The sequence below is a fragment of the Aspergillus brasiliensis genome (assembly GCF_001889945.1).
Source record: "Aspergillus brasiliensis CBS 101740 unplaced genomic scaffold ASPBRscaffold_23, whole genome shotgun sequence".
In the NCBI taxonomy this organism is placed as follows: domain Eukaryota; kingdom Fungi; phylum Ascomycota; class Eurotiomycetes; order Eurotiales; family Aspergillaceae; genus Aspergillus; species Aspergillus brasiliensis.
The window spans coordinates 47411-63720 of NW_027137464.1; the positions used below are offsets into that span (position 1 = coordinate 47411).

Here is a 16310-nt window from a genome sequence, read left to right on the forward strand (position 1 = left end):
CAAACCACTATCTTGTCCGGTTGCTCCAACATACGTCGCAATTGACTCGCTGGCGTGGGAGGACACATTGTGTTGCGTATACAGCTACAGCTCCACAGTCAACGTTTTTTTTTTCCGCCTGAAAAATGATGCCAAATAGAGGGCCGCAGCGTTGGCCGATATTCGGCTTTACACCTCGGCCCCAGATGATTAGGGTGGCAGGATTTCTCTTCTGAAGACCCTAAGCGGTTGAAATGGAATCTACGCAACCCACACCATGGCAGTCCCTGTGTCTCCAATTCGAATGCACTCATTACAGATGTATTGAAGTCCGCCTACTATGAAAAAGGATTTTCTTATGATACGTATGGTCATCCGCACTATTAGGAGGTTCAAAATATACATGTGGAGGGGAGTGTTGAGTACCCAATCATCAAAAAAGAATCTAGATGAGACTACTATTAGATATACCTGGGTCAACCGGGATTTCGAGACTCGTAGCCCAGTCCCAGTCAGGGATCATATCGGCCGTGAATTCAAAATTGATGGGGCGATCCTCTTCAAGCGGTGCCGCCAAGCTCTGGTCAAACATCGATGATGGACCTGGCATGTCGAGCACGCCATGAGAGATGCCATTATTATTCATTCCATGTGGAAGGTCGGCGTATGGGTTTGTTTGGCCCTGAAACTCAGCCCTCCACCACCAAAAACAGTCGAATACGACCCCGGCCGCCTGCCGGTAGTTAGTAGATTAGTCTTTTGTAGAGAGTAGATAGGTAGGCAGGGGAAGCACAATATACCAAACGACTGCGAATGCGCAAACAAAGACCGTCCGGTTTGCCGTTATTCTGTCGGAATATATTCTGACTCGTCCACAATTGCGCCATAATTATGATCCCCCGAGCCTGCAGATCGTTGTGATTCACCGACATCTTTCGGAATAGATCGATGGCCATGAAATAGGCCTTCTCGCCTCGTCGATAATCTAAATATTGTCGAAGTTCGCTATGTAGAAGACGAAGGATTGTGAAGGCCGCAAGGAGGACGACCCAGTTATTGAACAAAGGCCCATGAACTACGAACCCGTGGTGCGTCTCAAGCTGGTCGAGGTCTTCTAGCACATCACAGGAGTACGAGAACAGTCTGACAAAGCCGGGTTTTTCAATAGCGGTCGAATTCCCGAAAAATCGAAACACTTGAATGTGGAGGCGCACGGAGTCCAAGGCTACTTTCTCTATGAATGTGCATTCAGGTTAGCACACCCCGGACAATGCAGAGCAAGGCTCGTACCATGTCTGTCTAGTTGTCGATCAGTCAGTGCCAAAAGACGTTCATCATAGAAAGAGATAAAGGTATTTAGCGTTTTGGTCACGTCTGCCGAACAGTGACCTATGAATCCACTCTGCGCGATCTCCCTCACGGCGTCTGTCTGCACCTTGTGTAACTTGAGGCGTAACTTCAGGGGTGGATCTAAGGACGGCCAATAGTTCTGATTCATTCGGTTGTAGTCAAAGGAGTCCAAGTAAACCAGGGGTGGTAGACCATCGCCAAGGTTAATACTGCACACATTCCATCAGCCATTGGTGATCTAAATCATTAAAGGGGGGAGAGTTTCACCTACCTTTGGCTGATAATAGTACAATAAGCCCATAACCGAGCACAATTCACGGATTCATCTTTCGCATGCTCCAAGACCGTCCTCGAGAACTCCTGTCCACTGCGAGAGATGTGAAACCCATTTCGAATAGCGAGCTGCAATGCCGTACAGCTGAACACTTGCGAAATATCCTTTCCTCTAGTGTCGACTGGAACAGGCCAGGCAGATCAGAGAAGCAACCCTTGGACAGTGTACATCGCCGGAAGTCGGAAGGAAGGCCATAATGATATGGCCTTGAAGGCGAGATCTACCACGCGTGGAACTAACTGTGGCATTAACTTCTTGTCGTCAAAGTGGCGAGAAGCAACATATAAAATGGTCCAGAACAGGAAGGGTGATTGCTCATAAGATTGCTCTGGAGATGTCACTTCTAGGATAGGCAGACAGGGACCGCAGCGCGCAAAGTACCTGCTCTTCTATCAATATTGTGTGGAGTTATTAAAAATTGGATTGAAATGACAGCACGTACAATGCAAAAAGCGCGCTAATGGTGTCCGCGGGCAACACTAGCCCGTCTAATGATGCTGTTTCCGGGCCAGATATCGGCATTTCGTGATACTCTGGCAGACTGCCTTCAATAGCCCTCGGAGATGGCTCTTGGACAGGAGTCGGAGTTATATCCGCCGGTATGTTTTCGTTTGGTACGCTCACCTGGGGACTGTTGCAGCTAAGTTGGCTCTCCAGTCGTTGAATCTCGCGTTGCATCTCCACTCGACTAAGCATACAATCAGTGGCCGCTTTCCCCGGGGGCTTGGAGGGCTAAGGTCACATACGTGAGACTTTTAGTCCGCTTATAAGCGTCGGATATTACACATGTCAAGTCCATCCGCTTGCATCGGGAACATCGGTCCGGATGACTGACCTGGGCATCACACCGTAACTGCAAAGACCTATCTTAGAAGGTGTTCGGGGAGGAGTGTGATAAGCATGGCGCACCTTCTGCTTTCGACATTCCGCACAGGCTTTTGTCCTTCGACGTCGTGTCTGCTCTGCTGGTGACATGTCTCCGACTTGATGTTTACGGGGACCTAACTGATCTTGAGTGATGCTTAGTAGGGTTTTATTTAATAGCCGCGCAGAAAGCCTCGGCAGTCATTCCATGCGGGGTAAACTATTCTTAGAGACGCACCAAACTACACGATTGATTGATTGATTTCCAATCTGAATATTGCATCATATATAAGAGTACACAACAGGAAAACTCAACGGAACCACTTCGTCGTTACTTTTCCTACCTTCTCAACCATGACCCGATCATTGGGATTCATCTTGTCCCAGACAGCATTCTGCCCAGTGATCTTAATGCGCCCATTACACCATTCCTTGGAAGTTGGCGCGTCCTCCGGCTTATGAGCCATCTCCACCCCGGCCTCTCGCAGAACAGGACTTTGATCCAGGAGCGTGTTGATCACGACATCATCGTTGGGCAAACAGAAGTAAAACACACTACACCGGTTGTGACCCTTCTGATCCTGCGGAGGCTCATGCACGCGATAAATCGCCGCCTTGTAGTAGTGGCCCGTCCACCACAACATGACTTCCCCGGCGTTGACGATCATCGCCCCGGGAATATGCCGCACGTACTTCCACTCCGCGTTGTGGTCATAGTCACGGACCTGCAAACTGGCCATCGGCTGACTGAAAAGGAGAGACAGGCTCGTGAGGTCCTGATGTCCACCCAGCCAAAGACCGTTGGTCGACTTTTTCTCCTCGTCGGTGAACTCGTCATAGTACTCCATGTAGCGTAACCACGTTTCATCATGCTTGTCGTAGGTGTGCGCTTTGACAAAGAAGTGCTCGTCGTCCAGCTTGAGAGACAGCGCAAAGAGGTGGAGAAGCTTAAACAGAATCTCTTTGTGAGTATAGTCGATGAATTCCTGCACCTCAGCCGCGAACGGCAAGAGTGTCGACGGCTGTTCACGAAGCGTCAGGTCGCGATAGACATTGAAGTTCTCGACCTTGTCGCGGGCTGCAGGTCCAGCGCGCCAATGGCCGCGCAGCTTGAACCCGTGGTACGAGCCCTCTTCCAGAATCGGCGCTTTGAGTTTCTCCTTCTCCTCTCGCGGAGTGTTAGAGAAGACATGATGACCGATGTCGACCTGGCGGGTGATGTCTTCTTCACTCAGACCGTGGTTGATGAGGTTAAAGAACCCCTGAGTTGTCATGGCGAGACGAATCTCTTCCGCCAGTTCAGCGCGCGCCATAGCTCCTTCACCATAACGGCCAAGGTCGATGGTTCGCAGGTTCACGAACTCAACCGGCTCTTTGGTTGGTTTGACGGGGATAAAGTGCTTCAGCTCGGGACCGGTCTTATGGATCATTTTAGATTGCTGTTCCTTATGGAAGGATTTGTTCAACAAATTGCAAGGAAATATAGAACTGATGTCTTCAATTTTTTTTTTCCGAAAATTCGTTAGTTGAATACCGTCAACGAGGGGTTTCTTATAGGATTTCTCCTGTAAAGTATTCGACGTCCATACATCGTATGCGTGCCAGTATTTCGGAGAAATTAGTCTCTCACACTGGCCGATTGCCCCGATCTGGCCGATTTTGGCCGACCAAAACCAACGTGTCAGAGATAACCCGCAGTAATCAGAATCGACATCAATAGGTTCCTTTAAAATACTAATGAACAAGACCGGAGCTTCATAGGCCCCTTTTTTGCGGGGGTTGATACTCACGTGCGCCAAGAATGGCTCTATAAAACAAGACGACAACAAGGTTAATGTTGTTTCCTCTTCCCCCTTACCCCTTCTTTCTCCCTGATATTTTAGGATCCAAGTCATTCCAGGATTGTCTACATAATGACTCACTTGTCCTGAACAACAGAAGCCTCAATGTATTCATATGGGGATGATTTATCATGTGCAGATGACCCAGACAATAATGACCATCCGGACCAACGCAAGATAATAATATCTCGAATCGATCGCCGTCTTCTTCCAATATGTGGCCTCATCACCAGTGTCAGCTTGATTGACCGTACCAATGTATCTAATGCTGCCATCGCCGGCATGAACGAAGACCTCCACCTGGGGCCAGGGGGCTCGATATTCTGTCATGATACTCGTGTTCTTCGTGACATACACGCTGGCTAAGCTCCCATCCAATGCCATCGTGAGACGAATTGGAATGCGATGGTTGTTATCATCTCTGATTCTCGCCTGGGGTCTGGTGTCGATCGGTTTTCGGCCTGACGACATCGTGGAAACAGTTGGGTCGCGCTACGACTGGTCCTGGGACTGTTAGAGGGGGGCCTCTTTTCCCAGCATTATCTTTTCTCATGTCAACATGGTATGTTCGTTATGAACTGCAAAAGCGATACGCTGGATACTACTTGCTAGGGACCACGGCATCCGCGTTTTCTGGGATCCTGGCGTACGGACTCATGTGGATGGAAGGCTGGCGGTGGGGGGCTGGATGGAAGGCTGGCGGTGGATCTTCATCATGGAGGGCATCCTCACTTGCATTGTGGCCATACTGGCATATACCTTCTTGCTCGAATTCCCAGATAGAGAGGCGCAAACCCAACCTCGATGGGGCCGACTGGGCGAAGTCGAATGCCAGTTTACCCTGCATCGGCTCAGTCAAGACCGCGGCGATGCCAGCTTGGAGCCATTCTCAACGAGAGCCTTCCCTTCGCTCGGGCCAGAAGCTCCAGACCTGGGCGTTCGCCACTCTCTTTCTGGCCGTCACGGACGCAGCCTCCTAATAGTTGTGGATGGCTATATAGACTCAGATTCATTAGATATAGGCGGTATCTTGATTATATAGGTAATCATAGAAGATCATAATTCTATCTTTATACCACAGCCCGGCAATTTTCGTGTATAGGCGTATAAAGTCTACTAGGAAAATCTCATAATCTTGTAGAGATTGTCTAATATACTCGGTAACAGAGACAGTGGGTGGGGAGAGATATAAATAAAAAATATATTTTATAACCTTCTTCATACTATAATATCAGGTCTCTAACTCCTTTAACGTGGACCTCTAACTAGGACTCTAAAATAGTCTCTATTTCAAAAAAAAAAAAAAAAAAAAAAAAAAAAAAAAAAAAAATGAACAGTCCCGAATCCCATAGCTACTATAGATATAGGTATAGGGTCCAAACCATCACCCGGCCACCAAAAATAATTTCGTATTGGCGCTGCCCGGAATCGAACCGGGGCTGGCACGGCCACAACGTGACGTCATACCACTAGACCACAGCACCTGTTGTTGTGACCCAGATCACATTATAGGGTTCCATTCGGAATACAGTACAAGATAATATGTATGTATATCATTGGAGTAGGAGGGAGGTCACTAACTGATACTCATTTATACTACGTAGACTATTTGCATAGAAATAAACATAGCACCCCGTCAGATACTCTTATCTCTACCAGGTCACTCGAGCGAAGCATCACTCTCGCGAATACGCCATAGTCGGGCCATTCCACTTATGGCGACCTCTAACCACCCAATCCCCACAAGCAAACAGCATCACAAAGCCCAACACTGGCCCGGCATAATTCATAGTCTCCCCAGTCACCGGCACCTCAGAGGGAAAGGGTAAAAAGATGGAGAAGTACGTAGCAAAAAGGATGGCTACCAGATTAATGGGTAGTCCCCACTTCCCCAGGGAGAATGCCCCTTGTGGGATATCTTTCGGTGCGGTGAACCGTTTCCACACTAGAAGAACCAACGGGATGAGGTATGAGATGTACAGACCCAATGTACTCAGGGAGAGAATAGCGTTGAAGGCGGCGGATGACCCGATTTGGATAAAGGAGAGGAGGATAACCAATGCTGTGACGAGAAACAAGGCCCGAATAGGGATTTTGAAGCGGGGGTCGACCTTCACGAAGAAATCAGAGAAGGGAAGGCCGTTATCTCGTGCAAAGGCCCATGTAAGTCGGGTGACAGACGCGAGACCGTTGAACAGTGCGATCCAGCCCGGGAGCATGCCCATGGCCATCAGCACATATGTAGCGGCTTTGGAGCCGGTCGCTTGGTAGGCAATGGTGATAATGGGGTACCCGGTGGGACTGGTGAGGGCTTCGGTGTAGTCGCCCATACAGTAGAGAACGGCGATGAGATAGCCAAAGGCCATAATGGAGTTGATGATGGTGCCGTAGATCATGGACCGCGGAATAACGACTTTGGCGTTCTTGACTTCCTCCGACATGTGGATGATGCCGTCGACTCCTGGTAGAATTGATTAATAGTTGATCGCATTACCAGGGACCGAGAGAGTTACCACTCAGGGGCGTAATAACGCCTAGAAGTCCTACAGAATACACAACGCCTGGGTTTTCCCAGCCACTGAGTCCACTCACGAAAGTATCCCAAACGAAAGCATTAGAGTTCCGCGGGGCCAGAATAACAAAAGTGGCTATCATCACGGGCAGGAAGACAACGTGCATCACGCCAGCTGCGACTTCGATGATGGCGAGCAGGCGCCGGGCGAAGATGTTGATGATGATTGGGATCAGCACTACTGCCCACATGAGCAGGGTTCCCTGCCACCGTTTCGCATCGTAGTCGGGATAGGCTAGGACAGCCATGCCTTCAATCTCCGTGCCGATAAAATAGGGCGAGATGCAGACCAGTGCAGCCCATGAGAAGAACTGTTATCTATCAGCGAGTGTTGGGAGCATGCAGGGAGAGCATCGTACGGTGACCCATCCTGTATATAACCATTGGAATTAGTTTACTATGTCTAGCTGCGGTGCATCTGATTGTTATCTCACCTTGGAAGAAACTGATGAAGCGCCGGTAGCGTGGCGCCAGAACGTAGCTCCAGTGATACTGCGCCCCAGCTGTAGGGTGACTGGGGAATTCATATGTTTCAATCAGCATTGAATTTCTATACAAGTCATGGTGGATAGGCTGCATACACTGATGCCAGCTCAGCCAGTGAAGTGGCGATTGCAAGATTTCCCACTCCACTAACAATGATGCCATACACAATGGCAGCAGGACCTCCGTTAAACAGACCGGCCTGCAAACTGCCTCCGGCTGATTCCCATGACGCAAGCAGAGTCGCCGAGAAAGCTAAGGACGAAAAGAAATTCAAGTATCGCTGTCGATAACTATGTTAGCACGCGAAAGTGAGCTGTGAGTCGCACAAGGGTTTATGTACATCTAGCTTCTGTCGCTGACGGTACTCAATGCTGCTGCTTGCAGCACCGTGAGGGCTTCCATCAGCAACTGCGGATCGAACGGCACTGCCGCTTTTCATCTCAACCTCCTCATCGAGCATTTTATGCAAGCAGTGTCAACTGTCTTATGTGCAGAAGTACGATGAGTCAATGGCAGTCCTGAGGTGGAAGCAGCCCGCAATGCGACTGTCTCGAGATGGGGATGGCCGGCACCAGAAAGGTAGGAAAAACATTTCGCATTCTGAACCGGCCGACTTCGGGGCAGAGACAAATAAATGCAGGGATACTGGGGAAGCTAGATGCAGGGAGGCTTCCGGACATTGCCTGAAAGGGGTTACATGGCGCAGCGTGCTTGCAGACACCCCGGCTGAATGTGGTGACGCGGCATGCGACCATCTGCAACTGTCGTTTGAGAGAAACAACGTTCTCAGCAAACAATGGACAGGGCCATCGAGCTAAAGAAGCGCGACCCCGCCCTTTAGATTGAGTGTCATGGGCTTTCGACGCCGGTCGATGGGACTAACGGCACGGGAGGCATTTAGGGTGCATTAGCAGCATCTTTGGGCTCGGACCACCGGCGAATCCACCACTGATCCCCCACAGCGTAGATTGCGCCTAGAAGTCTCGATTGATTGCGACAGAGATAGTTTATTAGCTCCAGCGGAATAATCTCGCGGAAAAATTCATCTCCCACCGGGAGAACACGAGCGCTGAACTAGATAGCAGCCCAGTTCCGGGCCAGAGTCTGAAGACCATCAAAGGATAACCAAGGAAACTTTAGTGAAAAGTGCCAGAAACATGCGCTGCAATGGTGATGGTATGATCATGGATTGGCGCCTGAATCCAGGGGACTAGGGTAGAACCGGCGACATAAACCTCGTCGACCTCGTTTACACTTCGGCCACCTCGACAGGGATCTTAATCCCTCTAGCCAAGCATAATTTGATTACTGTGCCAAATAACAAATATCCTTTCCTCGGTATCCCCTTCGCTATATCCCGCTCTGTCTTCCGACTTGCCCTCTTGCCGAGTGACTATTCGATTATGTTCTTCCACCACCGTGGTCATGGCTGAGACCAATGCACCTTTTGAGACTCTCTCAGATGACAACCACGGGCCACTCATTACTCTTGTGTCTGTTGCGCTTTTGATTGTCGCCATCATCTTCGTGTCAGCCAAGTTATGCTCGGTGATCTACTTCAAGCAGCGTCGCTCTGCTGTCCATACACCCGTATGGATAGCTCTGGTGGGTGATAACCTGCTAAACAAGGCACATAGCACATTTAACCAGCGATTGATCTTAGGTGCTGCTTATCGTTGAGGTGGTGGTGATCCAAAAGGGGGTTGATAATGGGATAGGCCGACATATGGATACACTGAGCGCGACAGCTCTTCAGAAAGCGAGCAAGGTTCGTTTTCTCAGTACCATCTCGGACGAGCAGTCACAAACCCCCTACTCGCGATGTAGTACCTCTATGCTGCGCAGCTCCTCCATGTCGTTATCCTCTCGTTATCCGAACTCTCGACTACTCTACTCGTCTGGAAATTGACTCCACATCGCGGGATACGTCAAACCTGTCGCATCACTGTTGGTCTCGTGGCGGCATGGACGATATTCGCCGTCTTTGGGATCGCATTTCAATGCGAGATGCCTGACCCTTGGCTCTACAGCGCCTCCCGCTGTGCCGGGCAAGTAGGCATGCCATTCGACACTTGCGGATTCTACGTCTGACCATTTACCAGGGCGCAACCCTCTATCCGATCTCTATAATACACATAATCACAGAGCTTATCATCGTCATCATTCCATTCTTTATGATGCGCAATGTGCAATTGACACTCACAACGCGAGTGAAGATTCTCGCTGCTTTCTCCGCACGCATTATGTACTTTGCCAGTCCATACTTACGATTTCAAACATCACTGACACGGTACAGTGTGATAGCACTAGCTCTTGCTCACCTTGCTCTCCTCCCATCATATCTCCATTCAACTGATATAACATGTTAGTATCACCCTCTCTCATCGCCCTCTCATGCTAAGTATATCTCAAACTTAGGGACCATAATCAACCCTACGATCTGCCAACAAGCAATGACCTGCGCTACCGTCACCATCGTCTGCCTACCGACACTGTACCATATATTTGCGGGCTTACATTCCGGTCTTATCACCACCCGACTGCCCGACGAGGTTGAGCTCAAACATACCCATCCATACGGACCGAACTCTACACTCGGGAGCCATGAAAGCAAGGGGAAAGGGCCCACGGACCTGGCGACGATTGACTCAGTTGTGTCTGTAAAGAGGAAGTCGATCATCAGAAGGTCGAGTTTGAGTGATAGCACAAAGCGTTTGACAGAGGGAGATAAGGGGGGCGGGGTTTTAATGACGGTGGACATTACGATAGAGGTAGAGAACCGATAGATGCTACTCGCTGTGATTGCATGCCTGTAATAATTTGCTAAATAATAATTACCGAAACATATCATTGCTGCCTTAGAGTTTGCGGGCTTCCAAAAGAGAAGTAGGACCTAAGGTTGTGACTTTCTGAATTTCTCGATTAATTCAAATATGAACAACTAGTTGAATATTACTGTAATAGCGAACACTTGCACCTGCGATATATTATATATCACGAGCCTCCAATGTCTGCGTCAGAAGTTAATTATGGCAGACATCAATTGATTACCAGGAACCTCATCAAAAGCGTGCACTTCCCCTTTTGTGTGCATTGGATGCCTCCGTAGCTGACCTTCACCAATCACAGCACCTCCTCAATGACACTGACCCCGAGCCTACATCAGCAACATAGCCATTATCGAGGTAAGAATGGACAAGACACCGAGATCCGTTGAAACATGCGAACTACCTGCTACATTCGTGGCAGTAGGACTGGAGCCAGCCGTGTTGGTGGTATGTGTGCCAGTGGCAGTAGGCGTGCTGGTGGTGGTAGTCATAGTATTGCCGGTAGTGGTAGTTTCACTACTAGTAGTGGCTGAACCACCGCTTGTAGTAGTTTTATTGCTGGAGGTCGAGGTTGTTGGACTAGCACTAGCACTTGGTGTCCCCAGAATGCCACCTTGGGCTGTGGCTGGCACACTCTGACCATTTGCACTAGCGGCTGCCGACTTGAATGAATCAAGCGTATCTGAGCCACTAGATACTTATTTAGTGCATTGACCCATTTGGTGGACTACTGATGTACTTACGATGGGTTAATCACGCCAACCATGCCAGCTTGACAATGTCCAATTTGGCCGCAGTAGAACCAGATCGGATTTGTATCATTCACAGTCAACGACCAGACAGGCTAAACAAGTCAGAAGGAAGTTATACAGCCTAAAACGATGCTCATGGAGTTACCTTTCCATCATTAGCAGATGCCATAAACCCACTGAAGAAGCTGGTATCGCTCAATGGATGGCATGGGTTGTTGAAAGCGGCCTGGGCAACGGAATGGTCGCCCGGATAGAAATGGAACTCGACTACGCCCCCCGAAGGGATGTGGATAGTGTCGGGATTGAAGGTCAGGCCACTTTCACCAACATCAACCGATTGCGTGGTGCTTGAAGCTGAACCACTCTCTGTTGAGGTCGCAGTGGTCGTGGTTGTATCGCCATTTTGGGCACCAACCAGAGGGAGGCACAATAGAGGGAAAGTACACAAGGATGCTTTGATCATTGTTGCCACTGAATTAGATGAGAAAGCACTGAAGGCGAAGGTCTACGTGGAAGCCCAGAGCTGACTTACAGGGAAATCAGGAGAGAAGGCTCCTTTATGTCGTTTCAGCTACAGTTCTGGGTGAAGTACCATAAAATCCTCATAGTTTGACGATGGATGTTTGGAAGCTTTATCATAGCCACAACATGGCCCGTGTAAGAAAGCTAAGCTGCCTGGCTTCAACCAGGGTCTAGGCAGTTGATTACTCGAAGTAGAGTTCGGTTCGTTATCGTATTGACTTAGCCTCCGGAATACGGGAAATGGCTTCTATTCTCATCGGTAGACTCGGACTATACCAGCCAATTATTCAGAATAAGCTTCTGACATATTTAGTTGACCAATGATGACTTGTGGTTCTGAGGGCGGAGTAGCTGACTCAGATAGAGCTTTTTCTGGGACTGAAGAACAAGCTCTGGTTAAGCTTTAAGTACGAGGAACGCTTAGACCGCGACGTTCTCAAACCGCAAAGGAGATTGGTGAGATTCGCAGTCTTGTGATGTGGTGTTCGGTGGACGATTCAGCCGCGCGGATGGAAAGATTCCATCGGATATCGATTGGCTGTTCCTTGAATTGCCATCTTCAGGAACTTACAGCAAAACATGACGCTAACACCAAAGTATTTCGGACATTCCTGGCCGCTCTAAGTCACAGAACGCTTGCCGCATAGCTAGGGCAATGGCTGGGGAACCCTGTCCGGAGAGTTAGATATTTGGTGGAGGTGCGTAGCTACGGTAAATATCAAGACAGCCAGGTCTCTCTCAACGGCAGCACTACACACGACCCTTGCTCCATCATGGTGAAGAAATACACTTATTTCAGTCTTTTTACCCCCATTTTAACCCTTGCCCAATTACAAACATTCGCGCCTCCCGGGCAAAATGGAATCACCTATACTGTCAATATACCCCAAGCCACCGCGTCCTCGGGCTCCGGGCCGATCTTTTTCCAACTGAAGTCCACAAACGAGCTTCAGTGGTTTGCTTGGGGCCAGGGCTCTCGAATGCAGGGAGCAAATATATTCATTGTCTATGCCTCCAGCGACGGCAAGAATGTGACCGTCTCCCCGAGGCTGGCCGTGGAGCACGTCATGCCTGTATACAACTCTCAAGCCCAATTATCAGTCTTAAATGGCAGTGGGATCAGCAATGGAGTGATGACCGCAAACATCCGCTGCGATAGCTGTATCACTTGGCCCGGCGGAAGCGAAGATCTGCGCAGCTCGTCGAGTCCATGGGTTTGGGCAGTGAAATTCGGAAGCCCACTGAACACGGACAGCTTAGCGGCCTCTATCACCATACATGACGCGGAGGGGATTGCATCAATCGATCTCCAACAAGCAACCGGTGGCTCGTCTGAGAACCCATTTGCAGCCTCGAGTAATACGAGCTCCTCAAGTTCATCGCATCCGATTTCGACCGTTAGCACTGGATCGCTGGACAAACGCAGGAAGGCCCATGCTATTATCATGATCCTGGTCTTTGTTATCTTCTTCCCTTCCTTTGCTCTGATGCTTCATCTCATTCCGTATTCGAAGATTGTCTATGTCCATGCTTCATTCCAGCTTTTCACTCTTGCGTTGGCCATTGCCGGGTTTGGCATTGGCATCTCAATGGCAAGAAGCCTTGGTCTCATAGGAACGTATCATCCAATTGTCGGGATGGTGACTGTTCCATGCCTTATCCTGTTTCAGCCCGCGATGGGCTTGCTGCAGCACAGGTATTTTCGCAAAACTGGAGGCAAGAGTGCCTTTGCTTACCTGCATCGGTGGCTTGGTCGCTGTCTCATTACTCTTGGCGTTATTAATGCTGGTCTAGGGTTTCGTCTAACAGGTGTCGGCCTTTCGATCGCACCGGTTGGGGCAGTTATTGCATATAGCGTGGTAGCTGGAATCGTCGGAATAGTGTACGCCTTGGTTGTTGTGCTTTGGCCTCGCAGAAAACGCAGATTATCCGCTTCTTAACAGTTTCTGGGCGCTTACTCATATGCTGGGGATAGGGCATTGCATGCTCAGAACCTCAGATATCGTTAAATACAAAGATATATCACTAAAGTCTTTTGAAGTGATATAATCCAGCCTTGTTAGTCCAGTGTCTTTCTAAGCCTTGGTTGCTTATTTACCTAGCGCATCAAACATCTAGTTTGGACGCTTTGTGGTTGGCTGCTCTGGGCATCTCATAAAATTATCTAGAGCCCCATAGTATGGTCAATAGTACATCAGACCAATCTTTTTGACACTTGTGCTCAATTCATCTGTAGGACGAGGAGGAAAAATCAATAAAATCGAGTATCAGTACAGTAAGAGGATAATAAGTAACAGTACTGGTCAAAGACTATAGAAGAGTAGGCAGTGGATATAGTAAGTGCTCAAGCAGCAGCTTACTAAGAAAGGTTGCTCTTTCTAGTACCAGAGGCTACCATTTTCAGTCTCAATCTCACAGGTCTCTATATTCTATTCATTCCCCAGACGGACCCCAGGATCGATCACCGCGACCCCGCTTTAGAGCAGGATATGGTTTTAAGTTCGCTCGGGGAACAGTCCCAACCGAGCCGATGTGGACACAAACTCGGGACTGGCCCTGGAGAGAAGTCTCTGGATAACCGCAACCTTCATGTGCCATCACGGTATCATTTATATCTGTAAAAGGAAATCTTATCTTGCATTTCTCCATTGAAGGTTCGATCGACAAACTTATGTAGTTCTAATCAAGCCAGCAAAGGAGGAACCTTCCAATCACCCACAATTTGTTTCCAAAGCTGCATGAATGCCAGAATGTGTGATTCACCCCCCACTCCGGCAACCAGCATCAACCCCTGGGGTTGGCCCAGCCCACCTGGACCTTCTAAGCGATCAAGTGGAACCATGGCAGTCGGATAGCCTGCGAGCGCAGCCACTGCGCAGATTGCACAATCGCCGGGTCCGATTATCAGGTTAATGCGGTTGCTTTGCAGGGTGGCATCAATGCCATCGTGACCGGCTAAACGCTGAGCGTGAGCTTTAGCTGCTGTAGCTGTCTCCTCAGTCAGGGTTGAATTGAGTGTCTCCTCGAGATCAGTCTGATCTGTATGTGCTGTGAGAGATCAGTATTCTGGTGTCTCCTTATTTCATGGATCTTACTTACGAGGCGGCATGGTAGAAGAGGCATGTTGTTTATTGTATTCAATCAGTTCCGGAACTGATGCCACCTTGGGATCTACCAGGAGGGAGCAGTAATGCTCAAATAGTCTTGGAAATTCATAAACTGCGCTTTTCTGTCAGCCATCATCAGAGATAGTTGGTGAGAAGCGAGGAGCGCACATGCAACGGAGTAGTTGACACTCTTGCCTTCATAGCGAAGGCTCTCCATCGTCGGTAGTTCTACAGGGTAGACAACTCGGCCTCCTCGATGAGTGATTTGTGTCCTTGCCCATTCGTATCGATCCAGCTATAAAGCGTCAGGTTTAGCCCGCCTGGCCATAAATTTGAAGATAACTCACAATCTGTCTTTCTACATCCTTGTCCTGGCTCTTTTGAAATCCAAACGCATCCCATACCATTGGATCGACGAATCCGACCGACACGTCACTCCACGCTACAGGCTCTAACTGCGTCCCATTGAGCAGCGGCATCAACAGACCTAGATCCTCAGGACACTTGGCCATAGCACCCAACTTATCAAAGTCTTTGCTCAAGCGAAAGATCCCTTCCATGGGGACAGTCCCTCGACTAGCAGTGATGGAGTACAGCCCTGCCCGATTTGCCGGCATGCAGACTGAGCCCGAGGTTTCCGTCCCCAGGGATAACGGCGCAAAGCCGGCGGAAACACCCACTGCGGACCCCGACGAGGAGCCTCCTGGTCCAGAGCGACCGATGAAGAGATCATCCGATCGGAAGCCGCCCTCGATATAAGCTGACTGGGTTTGTCCGTTGAGCGCTGACCATCCGGCAGTTATACATGTCGCCTTCAGGCCGCAGAATTCTGTCAAACTGGCTTTTGCAAGGATGATCATACCATGTTCCAAGAGAAGGTCTATGACAGCTGCGTTCTCTCGTCCATAGGTATCTTTGAACGCAACGGCGCCGACCGTTGTGGGTAAACCTAGGGACTTGGACGTGATGATCGCATCTTTCACGATAATCGGGATGCCATGAAGTGGGCTGCGGATCTTGCCCTGCGATCTTTCGTCGTCGCGGGCTGCTGCTTGAGCAAGAGCAGTCTCAGCATTAACGGAGATTATTGCATGCAGCTTCAGGCCAGATTTATTGTGACGGTCGATTTGAGCGAGGTAGGCCTTGACGATATCCACACTACTTGTGTGGCCGCCTTGCAGCAGCTGGCTAAGCTGAGTTGCCGTTGCGGTTAGGACGTCCCATTTATCCATGATTTCTGTCGGGCTTTCTGGTGGCTTTAGAAGACAATGCATTCGATCAATCAAAGGAAGGATATCCCACTTTCTGACCTATTTGTAGGAAAGATGGCCCTCATAAGCTACACTGACAGGCAGCAGCTCTTGGGTTGTTTATCTCTGGATATCTTCGGCACATCCGCTTTCGGCTAAGTGCTTACTAGCACGCCATGGGAGATAACGAATCAACACGCCTCAATGACAGCATTGATTGCTCTCTTTCCCCTAAATGAATGCATCATAAGCATAAATGGGAGTAAATAGAGGAAAGTATGAATTGCCAGCACTGGCATGCTGACTATGCCAATGAACAATAACTATGCGACCTGCCCGATGTCTGTAGAATTTATACTTTGCCATTATTTGATACGGTCCATCATCATAAACATCGATACTAGCCATCCACTTACCTGGTCCTG

The 16310-nt window shown here is 49.2% G+C and overlaps 9 protein-coding genes and 1 non-coding gene across 10 annotated transcripts; 4 read left to right on the forward strand and 6 right to left on the reverse strand.

Moving 5' to 3' along the window:
• Positions 1-346: 346 nt before the first annotated feature.
• ASPBRDRAFT_211703 (uncharacterized protein) lies at positions 347-2656 on the reverse strand. The gene is made up of 8 exons (XM_067621937.1): positions 2573-2656; positions 2410-2516; positions 2106-2351; positions 1904-2044; positions 1601-1774; positions 1270-1538; positions 780-1213; positions 347-712 (listed from the first exon to the last, which is right to left on the reverse strand). Exons 1-8 carry the CDS (start codon positions 2636-2638, stop codon positions 425-427), a joined length of 1725 nt encoding a protein of 574 aa, XP_067473358.1. The 5' UTR covers positions 2639-2656; the 3' UTR covers positions 347-424.
• Positions 2657-2832: 176 nt separating this feature from the next.
• On the reverse strand, positions 2833-3957 carry ASPBRDRAFT_189147 (uncharacterized protein; the record flags this gene model as incomplete). The annotated part of the gene is made up of 1 exon (XM_067620151.1): positions 2833-3957. The coding sequence occupies one exon, from the start codon at positions 3955-3957 to the stop codon at positions 2839-2841; it is 1119 nt and encodes a 372-aa protein (XP_067473359.1). The 3' UTR covers positions 2833-2838.
• A 447-nt stretch (positions 3958-4404) lies between these two features.
• ASPBRDRAFT_666373 (uncharacterized protein) lies at positions 4405-5134 on the forward strand. The gene is given in 2 exon segments (XM_067628752.1): positions 4405-5026; positions 5038-5134. 1 exon segment carries the CDS (start codon positions 4474-4476, stop codon positions 4732-4734), a length of 261 nt encoding a protein of 86 aa, XP_067473360.1. The 5' UTR covers positions 4405-4473; the 3' UTR covers positions 4735-5026; positions 5038-5134.
• ASPBRDRAFT_666377 (uncharacterized protein) lies at positions 4537-5278 on the forward strand (the record flags this gene model as incomplete). The annotated part of the gene is given in 2 exon segments (XM_067628753.1): positions 4537-5026; positions 5038-5278. Coding segments are annotated over 2 exon segments (348 nt in total), but the record flags the coding sequence as incomplete, so codon positions are not given.
• Positions 5279-5781: 503 nt separating this feature from the next.
• On the reverse strand, positions 5782-5852 carry ASPBRDRAFT_t267. The gene has a single exon. It is a non-coding gene; the product is annotated as a tRNA-His (tRNA).
• A 61-nt stretch (positions 5853-5913) lies between these two features.
• Positions 5914-8081, reverse strand: ASPBRDRAFT_49192 (putative GABA permease). The gene is made up of 6 exons (XM_067626270.1): positions 7767-8081; positions 7522-7706; positions 7375-7454; positions 7300-7310; positions 6882-7251; positions 5914-6829 (listed from the first exon to the last, which is right to left on the reverse strand). Exons 1-6 carry the CDS (start codon positions 7884-7886, stop codon positions 6045-6047), a joined length of 1551 nt encoding a protein of 516 aa, XP_067473362.1. The 5' UTR covers positions 7887-8081; the 3' UTR covers positions 5914-6044.
• A 629-nt stretch (positions 8082-8710) lies between these two features.
• On the forward strand, positions 8711-10326 carry ASPBRDRAFT_189152 (uncharacterized protein). The gene is made up of 6 exons (XM_067620152.1): positions 8711-9031; positions 9090-9194; positions 9254-9478; positions 9529-9671; positions 9723-9790; positions 9845-10326. Exons 1-6 carry the CDS (start codon positions 8852-8854, stop codon positions 10210-10212), a joined length of 1089 nt encoding a protein of 362 aa, XP_067473363.1. The 5' UTR covers positions 8711-8851; the 3' UTR covers positions 10213-10326.
• Positions 10327-10481: 155 nt separating this feature from the next.
• On the reverse strand, positions 10482-11469 carry ASPBRDRAFT_189154 (cupredoxin domain-containing protein; the record flags this gene model as incomplete). Its single annotated transcript, XM_067620153.1, has 3 exons — positions 10482-10944; positions 10998-11098; positions 11152-11469. 3 exons carry the CDS (start codon positions 11467-11469, stop codon positions 10584-10586), a joined length of 780 nt encoding a protein of 259 aa, XP_067473364.1. The 3' UTR covers positions 10482-10583.
• An 832-nt stretch (positions 11470-12301) lies between these two features.
• ASPBRDRAFT_59979 (cytochrome and DOMON domain-containing protein) lies at positions 12302-13468 on the forward strand (the record flags this gene model as incomplete). Its single annotated transcript, XM_067628144.1, has 1 exon — positions 12302-13468. One exon carries the CDS (start codon positions 12302-12304, stop codon positions 13466-13468), a length of 1167 nt encoding a protein of 388 aa, XP_067473365.1.
• Positions 13469-14211: 743 nt separating this feature from the next.
• ASPBRDRAFT_59980 (uncharacterized protein) lies at positions 14212-15867 on the reverse strand (the record flags this gene model as incomplete). Its single annotated transcript, XM_067628145.1, has 4 exons — positions 14212-14576; positions 14628-14747; positions 14804-14930; positions 14983-15867. The coding sequence occupies 4 exons, from the start codon at positions 15865-15867 to the stop codon at positions 14212-14214; spliced, it is 1497 nt and encodes a 498-aa protein (XP_067473366.1).
• Between the last annotated feature and the right edge of the window lie 443 nt (positions 15868-16310).

Coding starts and splice junctions, on each gene's coding strand:
- ASPBRDRAFT_211703 (XM_067621937.1), bottom strand. CDS start 2,638: ATGTCACCAGCAGAGCAGACACGACGTCGAAGGACAAAAGCCTGTGCG. Junction 1,214..1,269: donor TCGACAACTAGACAGACATG/GTACGAGCCTTG, acceptor GCACATTCATAG/AGAAAGTAGCCTTGGACTCC. Junction 713..779: donor TGCGCATTCGCAGTCGTTTG/GTATATTGTGCT, acceptor AACTACCGGCAG/GCGGCCGGGGTCGTATTCGA.
- ASPBRDRAFT_666373 (XM_067628752.1), top strand. CDS start 4,474: ATGTATTCATATGGGGATGATTTATCATGTGCAGATGACCCAGACAAT.
- ASPBRDRAFT_49192 (XM_067626270.1), bottom strand. CDS start 7,886: ATGCTCGATGAGGAGGTTGAGATGAAAAGCGGCAGTGCCGTTCGATCC. Junction 7,455..7,521: donor CTGGCTGAGCTGGCATCAGT/GTATGCAGCCTA, acceptor TGAATTCCCCAG/TCACCCTACAGCTGGGGCGC. Junction 6,830..6,881: donor CGTTATTACGCCCCTGAGTG/GTAACTCTCTCG, acceptor CAATTCTACCAG/GAGTCGACGGCATCATCCAC.
- ASPBRDRAFT_189152 (XM_067620152.1), top strand. CDS start 8,852: ATGGCTGAGACCAATGCACCTTTTGAGACTCTCTCAGATGACAACCAC. Junction 9,195..9,253: donor CTCTTCAGAAAGCGAGCAAG/GTTCGTTTTCTC, acceptor CTCGCGATGTAG/TACCTCTATGCTGCGCAGCT. Junction 9,672..9,722: donor GCTTTCTCCGCACGCATTAT/GTACTTTGCCAG, acceptor GACACGGTACAG/TGTGATAGCACTAGCTCTTG.